At 37.4% G+C, this 21,709-nt stretch overlaps 1 protein-coding gene across 2 annotated transcripts in view; it reads left to right on the top strand.

Annotated features, from left to right (window-relative positions):
• The window catches only part of TMTC4 (transmembrane O-mannosyltransferase targeting cadherins 4), a 53,758-nt gene that overhangs the window by 7,707 nt on the left and 24,342 nt on the right, over window positions 1–21,709 (top strand). For both annotated transcript variants that reach the window (XM_038142907.1, XM_038142912.1), the window contains 4 exons: window positions 1,524–1,740; window positions 5,730–5,817; window positions 16,650–16,747; window positions 18,822–18,914. In XM_038142907.1, the coding sequence (XP_037998835.1) occupies window positions 1,524–1,740; window positions 5,730–5,817; window positions 16,650–16,747; window positions 18,822–18,914 (496 nt within the window). The remainder of the gene's footprint in view (window positions 1–1,523; window positions 1,741–5,729; window positions 5,818–16,649; window positions 16,748–18,821; window positions 18,915–21,709) is intronic.

Genomic DNA, 21,709 nt, shown 5'->3' with positions numbered 1-21,709 from the left:
AAATCTTCCCACCTCTTCACTCCAACATGCTAACTCGAGTGTCTGAGAATCTAGTGAAATGTCTGCCTATATATAACTAGCCGGTTTTGTCAAATAACTAAAGGTTTAAGAGGATTACTTTTGTAGATGCTTAGCTCATGTTTTCTTGCACAAAGATTTGAGCAAACAGTAGACCATGTAGAAATCTGGCACAGTAATGCAGAGAGTATTTGAGGACTTGGTCTTAATTTCTTTATTTCCCCCTTGTGGCTCAGTGGTGTCAGTGGGGACTTGGTGCTTGTTCTGCCCATTCCAAGCCATGGACTAAGTTAGTGCAGAAGTGTTGCCACTCTTAGTCCTCATATTCAAGCAAAAGCTTTGAACCTTTAGGGTAGTGTCAGTGTTTTAAGGACGTAGCACTGTGGGTTTCACTGTCTATTAGGCTTTCTTCATGTTTTCATCAAGAAAAATAAGCAACTGAATGTGTCAGAGTCCTAAACCTATTAAAGCTTTCAGTGCATTACACAGAACATGCTCCTTTTTTTTTTCCCTTGTCCCTGTGGTATATTCCATCTCTAATAACATTCTGGTTTGTTTAAAGAGTGAACTGGGATACAATCATTACTCTATCTGAAAATATAGATGAGTCTGTGGAGATGGTCCATAAAATGCTATTTTCAAAGGAAGAAATGGGTTTCCTTAATTTCCCAATCCTCCAGCCTTTATGTGCATCATATTTATAATAGGTTATGTTTTTAAATAGGGTTCATTTATGCCAGATGCACATTGACCAAAAGAACTGTGTAAAATCCCCTATTCTAACTAAGTTTCTCTGTATCTTACCTACTGGTAGAAACATATGGATAATAGCACAATGTTTCCCCTCATTCTTCTCAGCCTCCATTTTACTGCAGAGTTCCTGTCTTGAATAGGGATTTAGACTGTATTTTCACTTACACTTCCTTCTGATTCTAATACTTGTATGAAACATCTCTTTAACCAGTCTCACAAATCGGTTACCAAGATGTGCTGACTACTTTCTGGGTAGATACTGATTGTACCCACATGCTAGGACCTCTTTCAGAGAGTATGTCAGTGGAAATCATAGTCCCAGTGCATATTCATTTCCTCACTGTGTGGAGTTAATTAACACAATTTCATCAAGTTGGCTGCTCTTAAGCCCAGGGGTATCCCTCAGTGGGCTGAATTATTTATCCCTAGGATACTCCTGTGTTGCAACACTGAAGTTACATTGTTGACCAAAAACCAGTTCCAACTAACTGTAGGAGTGATTAATGTAATGGTACTAAAGTATGTGTTTGGTGAGGATAGATACTGTATCCATGTGATAGTCCTATGAATACCTTGGCCTAAAGATTGGGATATTGTTTCTGTCTTCTTGTGGTGGCTAAATGGTAACTCCACCTGTACTGAGACGTCTGCTTTATTTTTGTGTGCACATGTCTGCTATGGGTTTTTTTAGTTGTTGTATTTTTCTAACCATTGTTGTAATTCCCAGCTTTAGTATTTTTGTTTCTATACAGAATTAATTACCTTTTTGCTGGAGGCTTCTACCCAGTTGGTTTCCATGTCATCAACATAATCCTGCATTGTACTATCTCAGTGTTGATGGTTGATGTGTTCTCCATATTATTGGGTGGATTGCAATTCAGCAATAAAGGAAGACGGCTAAACCTGGCTCCAAAGTCCTCTCTTCTTGCTGCTTTGCTCTTTGCTGTACATCCAGTCCACACCGAGTGTGTAAGTATTGAATCATTATCTCCAGAGATTTTTATTTTAGAAGTTCTTGACCATCTTGACTAATTAATTCTGGCGTAGCCTTATACTCTACAGATTGCTTTTATATATTCTTAACACTTCTCTTGGCACATGTCTTAATAGAACAATCAAATATTACGGTTAGTACATCCAAGGCTTGTAATTCCACCGAGCTAGACCTTATTAAGGAACACAAATCATTCAAGTACAGTAACTCAAGGAGGATAGGTCTATGCTACAGAATTGCCCTACCTCCTGCATTTCCCTAATTACTTTTCATTTCCATTTGCATTGGTAAAAAAAGCAAAGAGTCTTAAAATCAGAGATGGGGCACTCTATGAACTTTGTATGTGACTAGTAGAATACTGCATTCAGTTTTGCATCCATGCTGCAAGGACAACACTGGAAAAATTGGAGAGTGCTCTGAAGAGCCATGAAAGTGATTAAAGGGCTGGAAATCATCCTGTTTCATGAGAGATCAAACTGGGTTTATATTTTTAATATGAAGGAGAAGATTAAAGGGTTTTTTTTAATCGCAGTCTGTAATTATGTACATAGGGATCACAAATTTGACAGTTTTGATCCCTTTAATAGTGCAGGCAAAAGCAAAGATGTGAAGATGCAGAAGCATGGCACATTAATAGCAATCAGTTAAAATATCTGACCAAAACACAAAGTCCTTGTGTGGGAATTCTGTGAAACGAAGATCGTGTTCTTACAAAGCTCTTTTGTGCTCGTAGTTTAGAAAATCTTATGGCCGTATGCCAGTGGGCTTGCTGAATGTTGTCACTAATCTCTTGACCTTGTGATAATGAATAAATAAAATACAAAATTATCACAATAAGGGAAATTTTTGGGGGTTTTGTTAGAATTTGGAAGGTCTGAGCTACAGAAAAAGTACTGGCTGTAATTTTGATTTTGTCCTAGCAATGAACAGTGAATCCTACAGTGCACATTCTACATATGTGAATATGATTTTTCACTTTTCACTTATTGACAATATACCATGGTTTTGGCTTCTTGCATTTGCTCTGCACACGATTGGTGGGGGAAAAAGTTATTGAAAGCTGTGCTCTCAGCTGACTGGAGACCTTGCATGTATTGAAGACCTAGAGATGGTGCAAAGTTATGCGTTAGTAATCTGCCACCTTTTCTGGCAGTGTGGCTAAAACATCTTGACAATCATTCTCTGGTGTTCACTCATCTGCACAATAACTTCTTTGTGAGAGTGCACTGTGTCAGAAGGGCCTCTCATATTTTTTCTCCAAAACCAGTTTTAGATGTCAGAGTAAAGTAAAACAAGTCTTCAGTGCTTTTGATGTTCTGATATGTAAAGAGAAATCACACTTGAGTCTTAACTTTGTAGTAGACCTACTATTGACCCCTTTATCAATATCCATAAATTTATTCTGCATTCCATTTGACTCTAAAAATGTATTTAAATCAGCATAAGAATATTAATAAGCCCTTTGTCGTGTCAAATAAATTACAAGTGATGTGGTCTCCTTGCATATTTGAAGACTTGCAAACAGTGGAAGAAGAGGGAGAAGTAGCATGCTTATATATCAGGCCTCTTCTAAAATTCAGGAATGAACAAAAGCCTCTAATCATTTACACGGTGAATAATAAATCTTGCTCCAGTGAAGAAGTCATTTATACTGCTACAGTTCTAGGATGAGTGTGTGTCTGGCAGCAGCTCTTAAAAAGCATTCCTTATGATTTTAAACCTGTGAGTTTTAAGTATCCGACATCCTGGTTTTGAAATGAGATGACATATTTTGACATAAAATTGTGTAGAATCCGTCTGTTTGCTGCTTTGGGTTTTTGCTTTATACAGCGAAACAAACTGTCATGTAAAACAGATATTGAAAGGTGTAATGCTTTCAGTACCTATGTAAGGAAAACACTGTAATTTTTCTACCTACAAGTAAATGCTCTTGTGCTGGAGTTCTCTGCTCTAGAAAAGGCCTATTCTTTGTAACACTTCAGTGACAAAATGCTAAATGAATAATGAACATAAGAATATATCTGATACTAATTTAAAACTGGTTTGGTTTTTTTCCTTTGTTTGCTTTCTTTCCAGAATCTATATGCCTTATTTTGCATTTTAGGTAAAATTTTGCTGTTGGAGTCATCTGTGGCCATGTGCATTATTAGCCCCTTAATCTCTTTGCTGTAACAAGTGGACATTTATTTTAGAAATTGTGTCAGCTCACCTTAACTTTTATCTCATTAGGAAGAGCGGCTCCTGAAGCAGAATGACACTTCATTATTTTTACCTTTCAAAGCACTCCACAGCTATTGAGTTAATTCTCATAATTCCCTTTGTATGATAGAAGAAGGAGCAGCAGAGAAGTTAGGTGCACAGCTGTACATAAATCAAGAAGTTCTTCTGTACTGAATTTAGGAGTCCAACAGTTTCTGCTTTCACAGTGCTTAAGTAAAGATGAGGGTAAAAGTGGGAGAGAGTCTCTGCAGTGGAATCAGTCATACTCTCATGCCTCTACACTTCTCTTTCTCTGATGTTATTTGGAAATAGTTGCTCCATCATGTTTCCCTGACACAAAAAATGCCCATTTCCTTTTTACTTTCCTCTTTCTGTTCCACATACAAAATGGGACAACTGGTATACTGTAGGAGAACTGAAGTTTCTGCTTTTGTCCCTGAAATATGATCACAAAAAATGCATTTACAAAGAAAACCTGTAGCTGTTCTGCTCTGCTTTTGTACATCTCCTGAAAACATAGAGCTCAGCACTCCAGGAAGCAGAGCTAGACTGAAAAATAAGGGGTATTTTCATGATCCTTGCTGTGGGTGTACATTCTAGTGAGCTTCCAACATCAGGGTTTATACAGTCCCCCACCAGTTCCATGTCATAATTTTCACAAAAAAAAAATTTGTGGTGTTATCCTGACACTTGTGTAATTGAGAATGGAAGATCCAAAAGTGTCTTGCTCTGTCTTAGCAAGTTATTGTAAGTACAGTTTAGAGGCTTGAACCAAAGCTTACAGATAGCCCTGAGATTGCACTTGATTTAAATAGGTTGGCATAGATTTCAAAAGATTTCAAGTACAGAGGTCCCAGGATGTGCTTCTCATTTTCTTTCGCATTAGTACAACTTCTGTTTCAAGATGCAGTTGGAGGTAGCTCTAATGCAGTCAGTTAATACAACACAAAAGACTGACAGAGGGGGATTCTTTTTTGTTTTTTTTTTTCTTTTCTTTTTTCCCTGAATCTGCAAGCTGGAAGGTATTTGTCCATTCTGAGTGCTCAGATTGCAATTTGAAGTCTGGCTTGTCTTCTGAAAGTGAACAGTTTTGATTTGTGTTTCAGCAGAGCTGCCAGTTTAATTGTGGTTCAGGATGTTTGGCTTCCAAGCCATGTAATGGCTTCAAATTGAAAGAGAGTAGATTTAGATTAGGTATTAGGAGGAAATTCTTCAGTGTGAGGGTGGTGAGGCGCTGGCACAGGTTGCCCAGAAAAGTTGTAGATGGCCCATCCCTGGAAGTGTTCACAGCCAGGTTGGATGGATCTCTGAGAAACCTGGTCCAGTGAAAGGCAGAGGAGTTGGAAAGAGATTATATCTAAAGTTGTTTCCAACCCAAACTGGTTTACATTTTGATGTTTTCTAAGTGTTCTGCTGAAATCCAACTTGATCCAAAAAACAGATAGAATTGTGTAGAGTCTAAATTTTATGCAGTGAAGTCCTCCTTCATTTCTTAAAAAAAACTCCATGAACTAACATTTTCATAAACCAAAGCCAAACTATTTATGTAGTTGATACTAAGCAATGCCCAATAAAAATAGGATGCATCTAAAAAAACTGGATATAACTAATTCACTACACCCAGTTAAAAATAAAAAAGTGATACAGTTATATTCTATTATATATTTCACTTTGTAATGTTCCTTTGCTTCAGGTTTTCTAAGAATAAATATCTGATAATTTGAAACTACTTTTTTTTTTGAAGGTTGCTGGGATTGTTGGCAGAGCAGACCTACTGTGTGCCCTGTTCTTCCTGTTATCATTCCTTGGCTACTGTAAAGCATTTAAAGAAAGTAAGCATTCTGTTTGCCCCTTTAATTTCCTATTGTGTATATTTTCAGCATTTGCATGTTTCAGTGAAGTATAGCAAAATTTAACATGTCAGATTGATTTGTTTATCCTCACAAAATATATTTTTTTAAACCTGCTTTAGCAGCTATTTATTGTTAGAAATTCTGAAAAGGTTGCTGTCCCTAATTCTTGTTAAACACTGAATTTAATTTAAGCAAAGTTCACTTTATGATAGACTTATTTGCTAAATGTTTTATTGTTTAGAAGTTTAATGAACTATTTTAATAAGTATTTTGGAAATAAATCTAACCTACAAATTTATATACTTAAATATTTTACTACTCTTTATGCCTTTATGTTGGGATGTCTTAAATTGGAGTCAGCTTTTCAGAACATTATTTGTATTTTTAATGAATTGCAAAGAATTATGACTAAGCCTTCTGGATTCCTGCAATATGCAACTGCTGGCATATAATGCTGAATATAGTGTTACTCACAGTTTTTGTAAGACAGCTGTGTTTAACATGAACAATTCCTTGGTAGATGTTTTTTCAAGTGTGCTTTCAGATCTCTGGTATTGTTTGATCTGAATGCAGGTTGGCAGTTCAAATACAGTTGTGGAGAAATTATCTTGGGGCTCTATTAAATAAGCACACAAGAAAGCGGGAGTTCATGACTGTGAAAAGCTTTGCAAGACATGCAGTCTGGTATCTGAGTGTGCTCTGCCACACAAAATGTGGGACTCATTTGGTGAAGCCACAAAGAGCTGTGTTGTGAAGAGCTTGTTTGTCATTCCATAGGCAGACAAGGTGGCTTGTCTGTCATTCCATAGGCATGGCCTGCAAGGATTAACCAGAGCTGGCAGGGTACTGCAGAGGTACCTCAGCTGACTTTGTGATCTGGTTTAACAGCATAGTTATGGCATCACAGATGTAGGCTGGGGGGAGTGAGTCCACGGTGACCTGTGAGATGAACAGCTCCTGCTGCTTCAATTTAGATACTTTGGCACTATTGTACCTATTTCTATTGCTGATATAATAAGTTTATCTTGCCATTTTGGATGTTACATAGGAGGATTCCTGGTTACTTTGGACATATTTTTCTTCCCTTTGAGTAGGATTAATTTCTTTCAACTGAGCTAATGATTTCTTGATGAAAATTGGTCTTGGGTTCTTGCTTGTTTGTTTATTCTTTTCTCACCTGTTTTATTGGATATGATTGTGCTTATGATGTTTTTTCTGTTATTGGTAGAGTAAGATAGACCAATCAAAATACTGCCTTCTCTGTTTTCCAATGTCTCTGGTAGACAGGTAGGCTTATATGGCAGGGGTAATAATCTCCGCTTGAAGAACTCAAGAGCCAAATTCTTAGGATGACCACTGGAGACAATTATATAGGAGCCTCTAATTATTTTGCTATAGAGAACATCTTTGGAATGATTAGGGATGCATATTCTGGTTAAGGATATTCTTCAACTTATGAGGGCCAGTTTAATAGCTTTTAGAAATCAGTGTTAATGTAATGATATTCTTGGACTGAAATTTGTGTCATTGATACAGAAGAAGGAAAATGTTGCAAAGACAAGATACTAAGCAGCCCTTGCTGATTTTCATTGGGCATTACATGATAATAGGGGAGCAGATGTCTTTGAGTAATTTTGCCAAGGAAAATTACAGTCTGCCAGCATTGTCTTTCAGGTCAGTTTCCAATGTTTATTGTCACCTTCACTGCCTGCTTTTCCCTCATCAACTTCTTGAAGAAGTTTAGACTTCCTCTGTACACAAGAATTTGTATCCAAGATACATACTTGAGTCTTTCACCTTGATTGCTGCAAAGGCACACTACTGACTCATCAGCCAGGAGCTTATTACTCAGGCACTCCAGACCTTTTTCTGCAGAGCTGCTGCCCAGGCCTTAATTGTTGCATGGTGTTGTGTTTGATTTTCATGAGGCACATCCCTCCAGCTTGTCATAGTCCTTCCAAACAACAGTCCTGTTCACCATTGTATCCATCTAGCTGAACCCCACCAAAGACCACAAGCAGTTTTTCTTGCTGCCCTTATTACATTTATTCTTTTCCCTTTGTGAAAGAGGGAGGTTTGTCCAACCTGCAGCTGTTTGAACATGAGTGCTTGTGTAGGAAAGGGGCGTGTCTGTGGTGGAAAGGGCAACCACAAAGAGAAGGGAGGCTCTTTTTTCACAAGGAGCTACATGATGAAGTGCAGTTGGGTGGGAAAGTGCAGTTGCAGTTGCACTGGGAAAGTGCAACTGATACAAGGCAGAGTTTTTTTACAGCAAGAACAATCACTGCAACAGTCTCCCCAGAGATGTGGCAGAGTCCCCCTGACTGGAGGTTTTCAAGATGCATTTGGATAGGGTTTCAGGTGGTCTTGTCTAGTCTCCCTTTCCTGCAAAGATTGGACCTGGTGATCTCTGGAGGCCCCTTCCAAACCAAGCTGTTCCTGTGATTCTTTGTATGAAAGGTTTTAGGAAAAGGTAACCAAATATGAGGAAGTGGCTGTGGTAGAATATGACTCTTCAGTGGGTTTGCAAAGTAAATAAAAAGTTTTACCCTTGGCATGATTTTCCTTCTTTTGTGAACAGTTCTTCTAGGTACTCTCAAATGCTAGGTTAAATAAGGAGTAAAGAACTTTTATCTGACTTTAGCTGAGTTTGATTCTGCATAGATTGAGGGAGTGAATCCCAAATGTAAGCTAGTCTCACTGTGACTATAAGAACATGCATTTTAAAAATATGCACATATAATTTAAAAAGCAGACTTAGACAATGTCTCCTAAGCAGCAAAGAAAAAGTACTTTTTCTTATTTTGAAATGTCGTCCTTCTGATGTCAAATCCTCAAGATCCAGAATGTCTGTCATGCTGCCAATGCATGTTGCTAGTTTTAGAGCAAGTTAAGAGCTGGTATTACCTCATTTTCTAGGTCAGGCCAAGGAGGTAATTTATCTTTGTGAAATAGTCTTTGTTTGTGAGAAAGAGAGGGAAAAAACAACCAAAAATCCCTCAGAGGTTTTTAGCAAAACAACCAAAAAAAACCCCTCAGGTATCAGGTTTATGTTCCTAATCAAATAGAGATGCTTTATGGTAATCCTACACAAAAGTGGATTGTACCAACATCCTTTTTCCTTTTGTCCTGCTGGGCTTTTTGTATATGAAAGGCAAGCATGGCCCTAAACTGTAGGTCAGCTGCGTGTGTCTTTGTTCCTGGATTTGGCTGGCACATTTATATAGAGCTTAGCTCACCAAATTTTTACAAAAAGTGGGAGAAGAATTATCAAAGGTTGATTTCTTTTTTGTTGTTTAATTGTTACGAGTAGACACATTGTAGTGTGACTCCTTTGGAGCACTCAAAAGAGAGTACAACTCTTAAGACCATCAAGATTTGTAGACCGCATTTGTACTGTCTTTTGAATATGGTTACCAAAACATGTTTGATGCCAGTTTGTTTTTGTTTTGTGAACTTTAAGTGAGCATCTGAGCAAAACAAACATTGAAAAACTTGATGTGATGCTACTGATATGGTTGGGTCAGTAGCATATATTGTTTGGCCACCAGCAGCATCCCAATTCTGTTAGCAGACAGGTTATCCAAGTTTTTAATTAAGAACCAGTCTTTTCTTTCAGCAAGGCAATGTGAAATTTGTGTATGACTGAATTGAAAAATCTGTAAATGTTTTAATAGTTTAGACACAGTTAATGAATTGTCATTCTTTAAAGAAAAGGGGTCAAAAATAGTATGTGGGAGACTGGTTAGTGCTTCTTTTCACTTGAGAAAATGAATATAAAGATTTATAATTTTTTTTCTGCGTGGGAGTAGGAACTCATGAAATGTCTGAGGAGGATTTGGAAGTACTATGGGGAAAGTATATGTAATGTATGTAATGGTGAAAACAGTCAGGAGATATCAGTCAGGCTGGAAAACTTCCAAAGGAAAATAATGGTGTTTGTAAAGCTCAAGATATACTGCAGCTTGTTTACCTGATTTATTTGTGGTTTCAGTGGATTTTTGGGTAGACAGTTTCTTTTAGCCAGAATCTGAAGCCTTTTTTTTTTTTTTTTTTTTTTTTTTTTTTTTTTTTTTTTAAGTATAGGCATTTAATTATGTGGGCTATAATTATGTCTTACTGAAGTTCTACAATTCTGTTACTTTTTCCCAGTAAACCGTTTTTGAAGTTAGCATCTTTGAAAGGATAACATTTATAATTGCAAGGAACTAATCTGTTGTTCTCATTCTGTCCTGCTGTTTTAAACACAACTGTGGGGACAAATCCACTGCATAGGCTTTGGAGACAGCAAGAGCTGACAACTGTTTAGGTATGTTCTGAAGGGAATTGTGGGTTATTAACTTTGTTGAATTTTAATGCAGCTTCTCTGGGAATTCATAAGGCAATTTAAAACTGCTGTAGTGTTCATTTTTTGCCTTCCTTTGTCTTCAGTCTTGACAGTGATCCAGTTGCATGTATTTGCCATCTGCATTGGCGATCTCTGAATGAAGCAAAATGAGGAGTTCATGACCTAGTCCATGTGAATACTATTGGTGCAGATATTAAATACGGGATCAGCTCTTTGCTCATATGCTGTGACATCTAAAATTACTTTGTTCTGGTTGTGTCTTACTGTTTTGTTTTGTTCTGTGTAGATGTCAATCAATCATCTACTAGTTCATTACTAATTTAATAAAGAATGCAAAGTAGCGATAAGTTTTGTGAATATTGGAGGTTTATATTATGGAAGTTTTCCTACAGATTGGAAACATTTAAGTCTCCTGTGTGAAAGAGATCATTGCTAAGATATGGGGAATTTGTTAGCTGTTATGCAATTGGTCAAGAGGTGTTTACTATTGTTAAACATGTGAGCACTGATTTTTCAACTGTGTGCCCTACCGTTCGTATTTGAACACATTGGGAGGGCATAGTTGTAAGTGAAGAACCTAACAATTTGATGATTTTAGTTGGCTGAGGAAACACAATGACCTTTTTTCTGGTAGAATTAATGATAACTTTCACTTCTCCAAGATGTTGTAATTCAGGGTATAGATGCTTCCTTCAGTGTGGCTTCTAGGTAATGAGTTTGAGATGGCTGGATACGTTTAGGAATGGCATTTCCTACTGTAATATCATTATTAAGTGAAACACCAAGCTGAACTGCAGTAGTATGTACATTTGGAGATGCACAAGGAGATCTTGGGCTTAATTTAATTCTAACAGTGGATTCTTATGTGATCTTTTAAGACTAGATAATTCTTCCCCCTTTGCTTAGCAATTCATGAGCAGGGAACTCTTAGAGCTTGATTAGAAGAATATTTGTAGCAGTTTAGTTGGAAGACACCATCCCCACAGACAAGGCACATTAATGGAATATATGAGTGTTTGTGATCTATTTCATTTAGAAATTAAAACTTCCTGCAGGAGTTCAACATAACTTACTTTGCTTCAGCCTTCAGAGGAGTAGGTGCTTTCACAGAATCAGTTGCTGTGTTTCACCTGAAGATAGTGACTCCATAAACTGCTCCAAGCTGTGACTAGGCTGACTCTTAAGTTGCTCATCTGGGTTGGAAGAAGGAAATGCTGAATGCCTAAGTGTCTGAATAGTAATTGCTTTGGATATTGGTAGTTTGTCTTTACAATAAAACTAAGCTTGGTAGTTTAAATGTAGTATTTTCTTCATGTGCTTCACTTCTAAGGAGTTTGTTTTCATTGACCTGTGGATTTAGGACACCAGAAAATAAGATCTCTTGAAATGGGATTAGTATTTAAGTCCACTGTCAATGTGTTGCTCGTAAATTTAGGATCAGTCAATTCGTCACTATACAACACTCTGTGTATGCATCCTTGCCCTAGAAATGCTTATGCTCAAGTCTAGCAGTCTAAACGGGGGAGCTCTCATGGCTTGTTTATGGTTTACGTAGGTATTTTATTGAATCCCCTCAACTTTCAGACTTCATGTACTCCTAAAGAGGGACCATCTGAGCAACGCTTTATGGGTTTGTGTAGAAACACTGTATTTTTCCAGCTTAAAAGAAAAATAAGCAAGTACTCTATTTCTTTGGCATGCTTACAATTTTGTCCATCTGTTAGAGTGGCAAAATGCCCACTCACAATATGGTGTACCAGTTTCAACCAGGCACAGGTGCCAATGAGAGATCGGTTTCGTTTTCTGACACAAGATTTTTCTGGTGGGAAGCAGCGCCATATTAGGGGAATATGCTTTGTTAGACTGATTACTTCTGTTGGCATATTGGTATATCTCATAATAAGCACTTATGTAGTGCTGTACATTTTCAAATCACTGTTTAAAAATATATGAAATTGAAGGCATTGCTGAATATGATTTTTTGTATCTATTTTGCCAGCTGAGTTTACTGAGATTTCTGCAGTTGAGACTGGGGTGGATGGGATGAAGGGGTGTTGTGCATATTGACCCAGGAACAAGCATGAAATAAAATGTTTCTTAATTAAAATTCTTTCTCTTTGACGTTTAATCACTGATGAATTTTGATAATATTACAATTCTGTGAATAACTGTTGTTTTTCTGAGCCTGCAAAAGAAAACAAAGGAACAGAGATTGTGCTTTTCAGGAGATCTTGTTTACAGAATCACAGAGTGTTTGAAGCTGGAGGGGTCTTGCGGTCACCTGACCTGACCTGACCTGCCCACACAGGGTCACCTAGAGCCAATTGTCCAGGAGGCTTTACTGCAGGATTTTGCCGTTCCCCTCATTAAACCATATGAGATTTCTGCCAGACCATTTCTCCAGCCTGACAAGGTCCTTCTGTATGGCAGCACAACCCTCTGGTGCATCGGCCACTCCTCCTAGCTTGGTGTCCTCAACAAATGTGCTGAGGGTGCCCTCTGCCCCATCTTCCAAGTCATTAATGAAGATGTTGAATAGGACTGGACCCACTATTGACCCCTGAGTACACTGGCCTTCGATTAGACTTTGTGCCACCGACCACCACCCTCTGGACAAGCCATTCAGATAGCTTTCAGTCCACTGTCTGCACATCCAGCCTGTTCAGCAACAGCTTCTCTGTGAGGATCTTATGGGAGACTGTGTCAAAGGCCTTATTCAAGTCCAGGTCTTTGATTCTCAATATTTAGAACCCTCATTATTTCTCTTTCGCTGTTTTTATCATCTTTGCAAGTCCATGCTTAAGCTTGACTTTGCTGGGCAAGCTGAGATATTTCTTGCATCTGAGACTTGGGATGTTCACACAAAGACAAACTTGTTTATGCACAACTTTGAGTGTGTGCCTATTGAATGGCCTCAGTTTTGTTTTATTTGGCTAGACCATTTCTCCAGGCAAGATTGGATGGCACTCTGAGCAACCTGGTCTAGTGGAAGGTGTCCCTACCCATGGCAGGGGTTTGGAATCAGATGACCCATAAGGTCCCTTCAAAACCAAGCTATAATATGATTTTGTTTTTTCCAATTTGTCAATGGAATTCTGACTTCTTCTTTGTATGATTCCTGGCCATTGCAGCCTGGCAGCACTTCTGGTCTTAATAAGTATTTTTCTTATTCCGACATCTTGGAGTGAGGACAAAGAATCCAGTACAGAATGTTATCTTTACTTTTTTTCACAGCAAGCTGATATCTTACTGTAGTTTTCCAGCTGTTATTTATACACATTCTATAACAACTTCATGCAGCCCTTATTTTTTTGTGGCATGTTTCACACTGCTTCCAGTGTTATTCTCATGCCTTTGCAAAGTCAAAGTATAGGATGTTTACAGATTTCCTTTTATCAGGAAGAATTTCTTTTCTGTCCAAGTCAAAAGTTATACTTAGTTCTATATAAATGACTAAAATATTTGGCAAACAATTAATCATGTTCTTTTATGTTTTAGAGTGTCACCTAAAAATATTTTGTCTAGGTGTAGTGATTTTTTTGTAATTTTGACCAGTCAGCCTAGCTTTGTATCTGTAGTCTCTCCTTTTGTATTTTTGTTCCTTTTTAAAAGTATATATGTAGGCATTGTTTCATTTCATTTGGGATTCCTGGATTCTCATGTATTTTTCATTATTTCTGAGAGGCAACAGTTGAGGTTACTCTGGGTTCTATAAGACCGGTTGAGTGAGTGTAACCAATTGTAATTTAAAACAGAGTAACTTCTCTATGAATTCTGTCTTGTAGTTCACTATTTTTGCTTTTGTTCTTCCTCCCTTTCTGCTGATGCTGTACTTGCCGTCCGATTGCAACTGACCTTTTTGGGAAAAATGAAGGAAAAGGACACAGAACACTTCTGTTTTCTTGGCATTGTCCATTTTATTTCTCAATGAATATTGGAATAACTCCTTCCTCACTACTCTTCTTACTAATGTATCTGTAGAATTGTGGGGATTTTTTCTTTACATACATTACCTTTTCTCATTTTGCAATGTGACCTTTCTGTGTTAGATTTTCTGTATGAATGTGCTGCTTTTACACTTGTCCTTGATGATTTGACCTAGTTCCCTTTTTACTATTACTCTTGTATTTTGAATCATCAAAGCATTTCTGAGTTGCCAGCTGGTCTCTTACTATATATATTTCCTGCTGTCTTTTGTGTTAAGATAATTTGTATTTGTGTACTGAATGCGGCTTCTCTGAGAAGTGCTTAGTTGTCCTGACTCCTTCCCACTAAAATTTGTTTCTGAGAAGAAGAAACCTTCTCAATGGAAGAAAGTTTACTTCCCTAAACACAGTAAAAGTCCATTGGCTGTCTTCACTATTTTCCTTTTTACACTTACTAAGGATGATTGACGATAATTTTGTGAACAATTCAATTACTTTGCCTTCTATCTTTGCATTCTCTGTGCTAGCTAATTTCTACATTAAAAAAAAAAAACCCAAAACAACAATAAAAATGCCGAAACAAACAAACCACCAAAACCGGTTTTCAAGAACTGGCTGAACATTCTGTTGTACTGCAAAGTCTGAAGAGCTCCTATGAGGGATGTATTTAGACAGAATTCTTTCTGTCTTAGCAGTACTCGTGGAAGGAACGTTGAAGCTCTTTTTTCCATGAGTTACAACCCTCAGCTGTTCTTCTGTATAATTGATGTGGGCTGGAGTTTCCCCATTGCATTTTAATTTTTCTACTTCCAATGTCTCTTTAGTCATTATGTATTTTGTATTTTCTTGCCCTTTTTTTTTGCATTGTTCAGATGTGTATGACTTCTTTCCTAGAAGAAGACTTTCTTTTATCTTTATAACATTTACACCTCTAATGTTAAGTTTTACATCCTCACCTCTGGAGACATAATTTGGAGTGGAGGGAGAAGGATCAAATGCCCCCAATGTATTGCAATGATGAATCTCAAATCTCAAACATCTTAGTATTCACTCTGTTGAAGCTTTAGAAGTCTTAGGTAAGAAAGGTTGGTTTTTTTAGGTATGAAGAAACCTCAAAACCTATTCTTTGACTTAATTGTACTAAAAGTTTGGAGCTCTCTGCTACAAAAGAAGTAGCCTGGTTCAAAATGAAAGAGGAGGCCAATGTCAGCAGATCCTTTTCATACTTAGGTTATGATTTGTATCTGACCCCAACAACATTTGAGGTTGAGGTTTCTGGTTTCCCTGTATCAGTGCAGAGTTACATCTCTGAAGGGTGTTCAGCTGCATTTAATTAAGGTAACTTAATCCCTAAAGGTGTCCTCTTCTCATGTACAGTTTATAAAGGAAGCCTAGTGTACTAGCTTAGGTGTAGGTTTCTACTTCTAGTGAAATATCTTAATCTTGCCATTTACACTTTCCACAGACCATTACTGCAGTTCTCTTTAAGCACGGCAGGGTCAAACCTGCATTAGCAGTAGAGTAAAACGGCTCTAGAGATCAAGGAAAGCAAGAAAAGGATTCAGTCGATGAATGCAGAGTTCAACTTTGTTTTTGCACATGCCAAGTCAAAGATTGATTCTTGTGATGCCTGTAGAGCCCATGTTACTTGAATCAAGAAACTGCCTCTGAATGAACAGAGTGCTTTCCTCCGTTGCTTGCACCTATGGAGTAGAGGTTGTGACAGATGTGTTTTTTATGTGAAGAACCTGTGTATTCTGTGTGTGGTAGTACCTTGGCAGAAGTAGGGTTGATTGTTACATTCATCTCAGATATGCCTGCCTGTACTACCCAAAATCAGCTACATGGTACAGTCTCTAAAGATGTTTTCTTTGAGTAGAAGCTGTAGTGTCTCTTGATCTCTTAACCCCAGAGTTCCTTACCCTGCTGTAAAACTGCTTCCTGAGTGCAAGGACTAACTGCTTCTGCTCAGCTGCTGACATTTTTGAGCTCCATGGCATTCTTTTGCAGTGATAATAAAATGACATGAGGCACTTGCTAAATGCAGCAGCTCTGGAGAAGCAGTTCATTGTGCCTTTGTAGACTTGACTGCAGTTAAAACAGTTTGTGTGTGTGACACTTCATGAGTAACTATTATAAGGAATTTCTTGTTCTTATGGTAGCTTGGAAGAGAGTGGCCAGTAATGACAGAGCTCTAGCTAAGGATGATAAATGTCTCTAAATATTGGGAATTAACCTTTGCAGATGACAAATTGTGAAAATTATGTGAAGCTTCTGCCATTCTAATTAATCTGGCTAAAACATCGAGCAAATAGGGACACTTCTAATGTCTCCAAGAACAGAAAATGACTGCAATAAAGGGACAAATGCCAGCATATTGCAGGAGGTGCCCTATGCTTTTTAAGTCTGTGTGTCCAGATATTGACTGGTAGAAAAGAATGTGATACTAAATACTGTTTATTTTTTTTAAATTCTTATTTTAATTTACCTTTAAATGTATAAAATGCCTAAAGCTATGGCATTCCTTATTTTAACAGATAAGGAAGGACATACGTTTTCTGTATTCTGGGTGCTGGTGAGTGTTGTCCTAGGTGCAATAGCCATGCTGTGCAAAGAACAAGGAATTACAATACTGGTAAGAATTCTCTTATTAACTGAATTTTCACCTCAATATCTGTCAGGTATAGTTGCAAAGTCCACAGAAATTAATCTTCTTCACAGTTAATGACATGCACACCTTTATATTGTGTTCAGAAAACTAATTAATGTTGACAAAAAGCAGTATTCTTGTAGATCTCTCTTAACTGTATCATTGCCAATCTGGTAGAGTTGTTCACTTTAACTTTTGTAAGCAGGTTGCATATATTTTTGCAAAGCTTAAAGATTTTACAGCATTAGTTTCACTTTTGTTGCCCTTGTTTTTAAATTAAATTCTTGAGCTAGACGGACTACAAACTTCTTGTGAAGAGAAGTTTAAGGCTCATGAACAAAGATATAACTGGAGGAGAGCATTTTTAAAAGCTCCATTCCCTTGCTATTGTGAACAGTGTAATTATAATTAGGGCCATTGTTTATGGCCCTAATTATAATTATATTATGGCCTAATTAGCACTTCTAGTACTGCATCTCTTTCTTTTGTTCCTTATTTAAGGGTCTGTCTGTGGAAACAGATGTAGTTATTGTTCATGTTTATTGTGGTCTGGCTTTTTATAACTTCAATGAAGACAATGCTGTTTTGGGTGACCAAACTGACCACCTGAAATGCTGTATCTGTGACTTTTACTTTTTCTATAGCCATATATCTTCATTAATAAATCCAGTTTATAGCTTTAGCTGACATAAATAAGCAACAGAATCAGAAAATTCTTTGCAGCAATGACCCTCTTGCTCTTGCTAGAAGAAAAGGGAAAAGAAATTACAGGGAACTTGTTGATTTGGGACTTTTTTTTGGATAGATGTTTATAGAGTGATGTGTTTTTCAAAGGTGTCTGTAAGGAATTGTCTTAAAACATTAAATTATTTACTCTAGCAGTATGAAGTAACTATTTGAGCTATCAGATGCAGAACTATTATTGGATTTGGGATTTTATTCGTTTGCTGTTGCACTGCTAGGATGTTTATATTTATTGTTGTGCTAAGGAGCACAGGTCAGATGGATAAAGAGCTAAATCACCCATTAAAAAGATTGCTTGGAAGCTGAATGTGATTTTCAGTAGAATTCTTGCTTTCCTATCTCCATCTGAGTAAGCCAAAAGCATTTTAATTGGCAAGTGGCCTTTCTACATGGAACCAAGCCACACTCTAACCTACCTTCTGTCCCTTCCCTTTGACTGTTAGTGAGGGGCTTGTGGCCTCCCAGTGTACCAGCTCTTTGCTTCACCTGGAACTAGTTTTACTGGGGTTTTTTTTTCTATTTAGTCTTTAGAACTGTGAGTTAATTTCTGAAATTATTAGAATATAGGATAAATACTCAAGAATTAACCATGGTGATATGCTGAAACTTTGAAGCAGAAATGCTAAGGTTTGATTTTGCCAGTAACCTCAACAGAAATACCCCTGGACACATTTATACATTTTGTTTTCCTGCTTGGAGGTAGTTATGTGCAAGTGTAGCTGTGCAAAACACTCTGTTCTAGTTTTATGTGTGGTGGCTGATGTCATATAGAAGTCTTCTTTTTTTTTTTATTTTTCCCCAGCAATTTGCCCTGTGTTTATTGCTGTAATTGCAAGAAAAGCAAGCCTGATACCTCTGTTAAATCTTTCTCAGCCTTTGTCTGTACCCTTTAAAAACAGTATTTCTGAAACCTGCTAGTCCAAAGATACCATACAACAAAAAAAATAAGTAGAAGGCTTAAAGAAACTCCACCTTACTGATAGAAGCCTTACCTTTTGACTGCAGCTTTTACACTGCAGAACATTTGGGGAAGAAGATGGAGAATTCTGTTGTGACCATGCATATGTTATCTAGCTTGCTGGTGCATAGTATTCCCTGAAGGGTTATTCCATGTAGAATTCCCATTACAGTAAAATGTTATTCTACTAATCTGAGCTGCATTTACCATTCTGCCATCATTACTACCAATGTATCTCTCTAATTGTTTGGAACCAGAATTAAGATGTACAGTAAGTCAATTCAAGATGTATTTAAATGAAAATAGTTGTGTTTAGCTACTTCATCTTATGCTGTTATTTTTCTCTTGGTTCCTTAGGGTTTGAATGCAGTGTTTGATGCACTGGTGATTAACAAGATAAATCTTTTGGAGCTCATTCGAAAGTTACTGTATAAGGACAAGTCATTGGAGGTGAGTCCTTGGATATTTTGTTCATTCTGGCCATTGAGACAGTTATGTCCTAAAAGACAAAGATTCAGCTTCTGATAGTTTTGTTGTTTTTGAGAATTAGGAAAAAAAAAACCCAAACCAACCAACCAACCAACCAAAAAAGGTATTGTTAATCAGCCTAGTAAGGCATCTTTGCAGCAACACAAGTAGTAATGGGGTATTGTTAGAATTGCTTTGAATAGTGAAACCCCTTCCACAATTTTCTCAACAATAAAAAATGTTATATGGAACAGCTGACTGCTTGATGCAACAAGTTCTCCAGGGTCAATAACTATACACCTGAAATAGTACTTGGAATGGTTTGGTCAGAATAAAGAGAGGGAGAGATTTATTCAGATTCTGAATGACATAGTTAGACAAGTGCATTAAAAACACATTGTGTTAATGGGTCCTAGTAGCTTTGTAGTTTAAAAGAAAAAGTTAGGTAAGCACTGATAGTTGCAAGGGATTGATTTTTTTGACTTTCATTGTTGTCAATTTATCTGGTATTGTCTCAAGTGGAGTCTGGCACCTAGTATTGGCACTGGCAAGCAAGTAACAGAAACAATCGGCCTCAGATCAATGATGGACAACAGCCAAATAGACCTACAGCCTAATGGAGCATCTCTGCTGTTGAACAGCTAAGATTCTTATCCAACATTTAACAAGGCAAAAGAATATTCCTTGTACTTTGCTTCAGTTGGTGGTTTCACTGCAGAGGAGTCTTAGTAATGTTTCTGAGTGGCATTAGTCCTGTGAGGCTTTTAAATTCCTTTGCAAGGAGTGAAATGAGGAGCTACAGGGGAAATCAGGGGAAGTAGGTTCTCTAGAAATGAAATAATAGATTTGACCAAGAAGGGCTAAGTGAGGACTACAGGAAAGTGTCAGGCAGCAAATAGGAATGGTTGGGAGTTTTGCTGTATGAGGAGACTAATGTCAACTAGAATATGACAAGGGAAGCCTCTAGAGCTGTAGGGATCTACAGCAGAGCTAGTTCAGAATAAAGTGCTGGAAACAAAAGGTAATAAGTAGAACCTCAGGAATAAGCGGTCAGTCAGCCTCACATCAGTGCCTGGTAAGATCATGGGACAGATTCTCCTGGAAGTTATGTCAAAACATAGGAATGACAGGAAGGTGGCTGGAGACAGCCAACCCAGCTTCCCCACGTGGAGATTGTGCCTGACTAATCTAGTGGCCTTCTGGAATGGAGAAGAGAAGGCTCCAGGGAAAGCACCTCTCTAGGAAGCCTGTTCCAGTGCTGGATCAGTAAGAAATTCTTGACAATGAGGGTCGTGAGGTACTGGAACAGGTTACCCAGAGAAGTTGTGGATACCCTGTCCCTGGAAGTGTTCTGGGCCAGACTTGACAGGGCTTTGAGCAAACTGATCTAGCAAAAGATACCCATGGCATCCCTTCCAGCCCAAACCATTCTATGATTCTAGGAAATGTCAGAGTCAACCTTTTTGGAGGATTATTCTTTAAGCATGAAGAGCTCAGAGTGTGGTGCTTCTGTTTAAAAGAAAAACTTCTAAATGGTTCTGTTTCAGTGAAGAAACCATCAGATGTGCCTTTTACCTCTTATTCTTTTGGTAGAAGTAATTAATTTTAGTTTCTGTTACCTGCAAAAATCTGTTCTGCTCTTTTCAAGGAAGTGTATCTAAGATTGCTTTGCTTTGTTGAAAGGCAGATCCTAAAAAATCTTCAAGTAAGATCTTTTTTTTTTTCTTCCTGATTGAGAGAGGTTTCAGTTTCATGCCAGATTTCAGTTAGCTCTGAATCAGAGAGGATACAATAACACTTCTTCCACTTTCACATTCTGCCTACTGAGAGATTTTGTGGCAATTGTGAAATCTGGCCTTTAAGAGACTGCAAGTACTGTTAAATGAAATGAAGCCTTGGGCTAAGAGATTTTGTTGTTAATCTGTTATAAAGCAGTTATAAATATTCACTGTATGTGGGCTTTTTCATAGTACAATTTTCTCCAAAAAGCTATTTTATAGGAAAACCATTCCTAAATCCTCCTTGTAGTAACTTTGGTTACTGAGATGTCCAGGTTGGAAGCAATCATTTGAGAACAAAGGCTAGCTTATATAAAATCAAAATTACAAACTGCTTTATCCTTAGATATTCAACTAAATATTTTATCATGACTCCATTGTCAATTACAAATACTAAAAAGCAATCTGAAAATTGCTTTTTAATTTAACTTTTCCATCCTTTTAGAAAATAAGTATCTTCAGCCAGTGTACTGAGGTCTGTCTTTGCTCAGGAAGCTTACTTTTTTTTTTTTTTTTTTTTTAACTTCAGACATAGCTGATATTGATATCCTAAACAATGGTGGTCCTTGCTAAATAGCATATGCCACTTGGAGGTAATCATAATTATTGTGCCATCTTAAAGCTTTGACTGGTGTGTTGTTATACTTACTGATGAATCTGTTTCCACTCTCCACTGGTGAAGCTTGAAGAATCTCTACAAGAATCTCCTTGTCATATTCTAGTGTACACTGGTTTGTTGTTTGGTTTGTTTTGGTTTTTTGGGGCTTTTTTGGTTTTTTTTTTTTTTATGAAAATGATGTGTGCTTGGAGAAAAGTGTTATATGTTCTGGAGAAAAAGATATAAAAGTCTGTCAGATTTACTGTCTACACCATCTCTTCTTTATGTTTCATGTGACTTGCCTTCTTTATGGCCTGGAGGGTATATTATAAAATGCATTATGTAAACCAACTGAGTCAATATAGATCAAACACAATTTTATAGAGTTTTTCTGATCGTGG

This window comes from Motacilla alba, chromosome 1 (genome assembly GCF_015832195.1).
Source record: "Motacilla alba alba isolate MOTALB_02 chromosome 1, Motacilla_alba_V1.0_pri, whole genome shotgun sequence".
Classification (NCBI taxonomy): domain Eukaryota; kingdom Metazoa; phylum Chordata; class Aves; order Passeriformes; family Motacillidae; genus Motacilla; species Motacilla alba.
The sequence above is the reverse complement of the archived record's forward strand: the minus strand, read 5'-3'. Positions and strand labels throughout refer to the sequence as shown.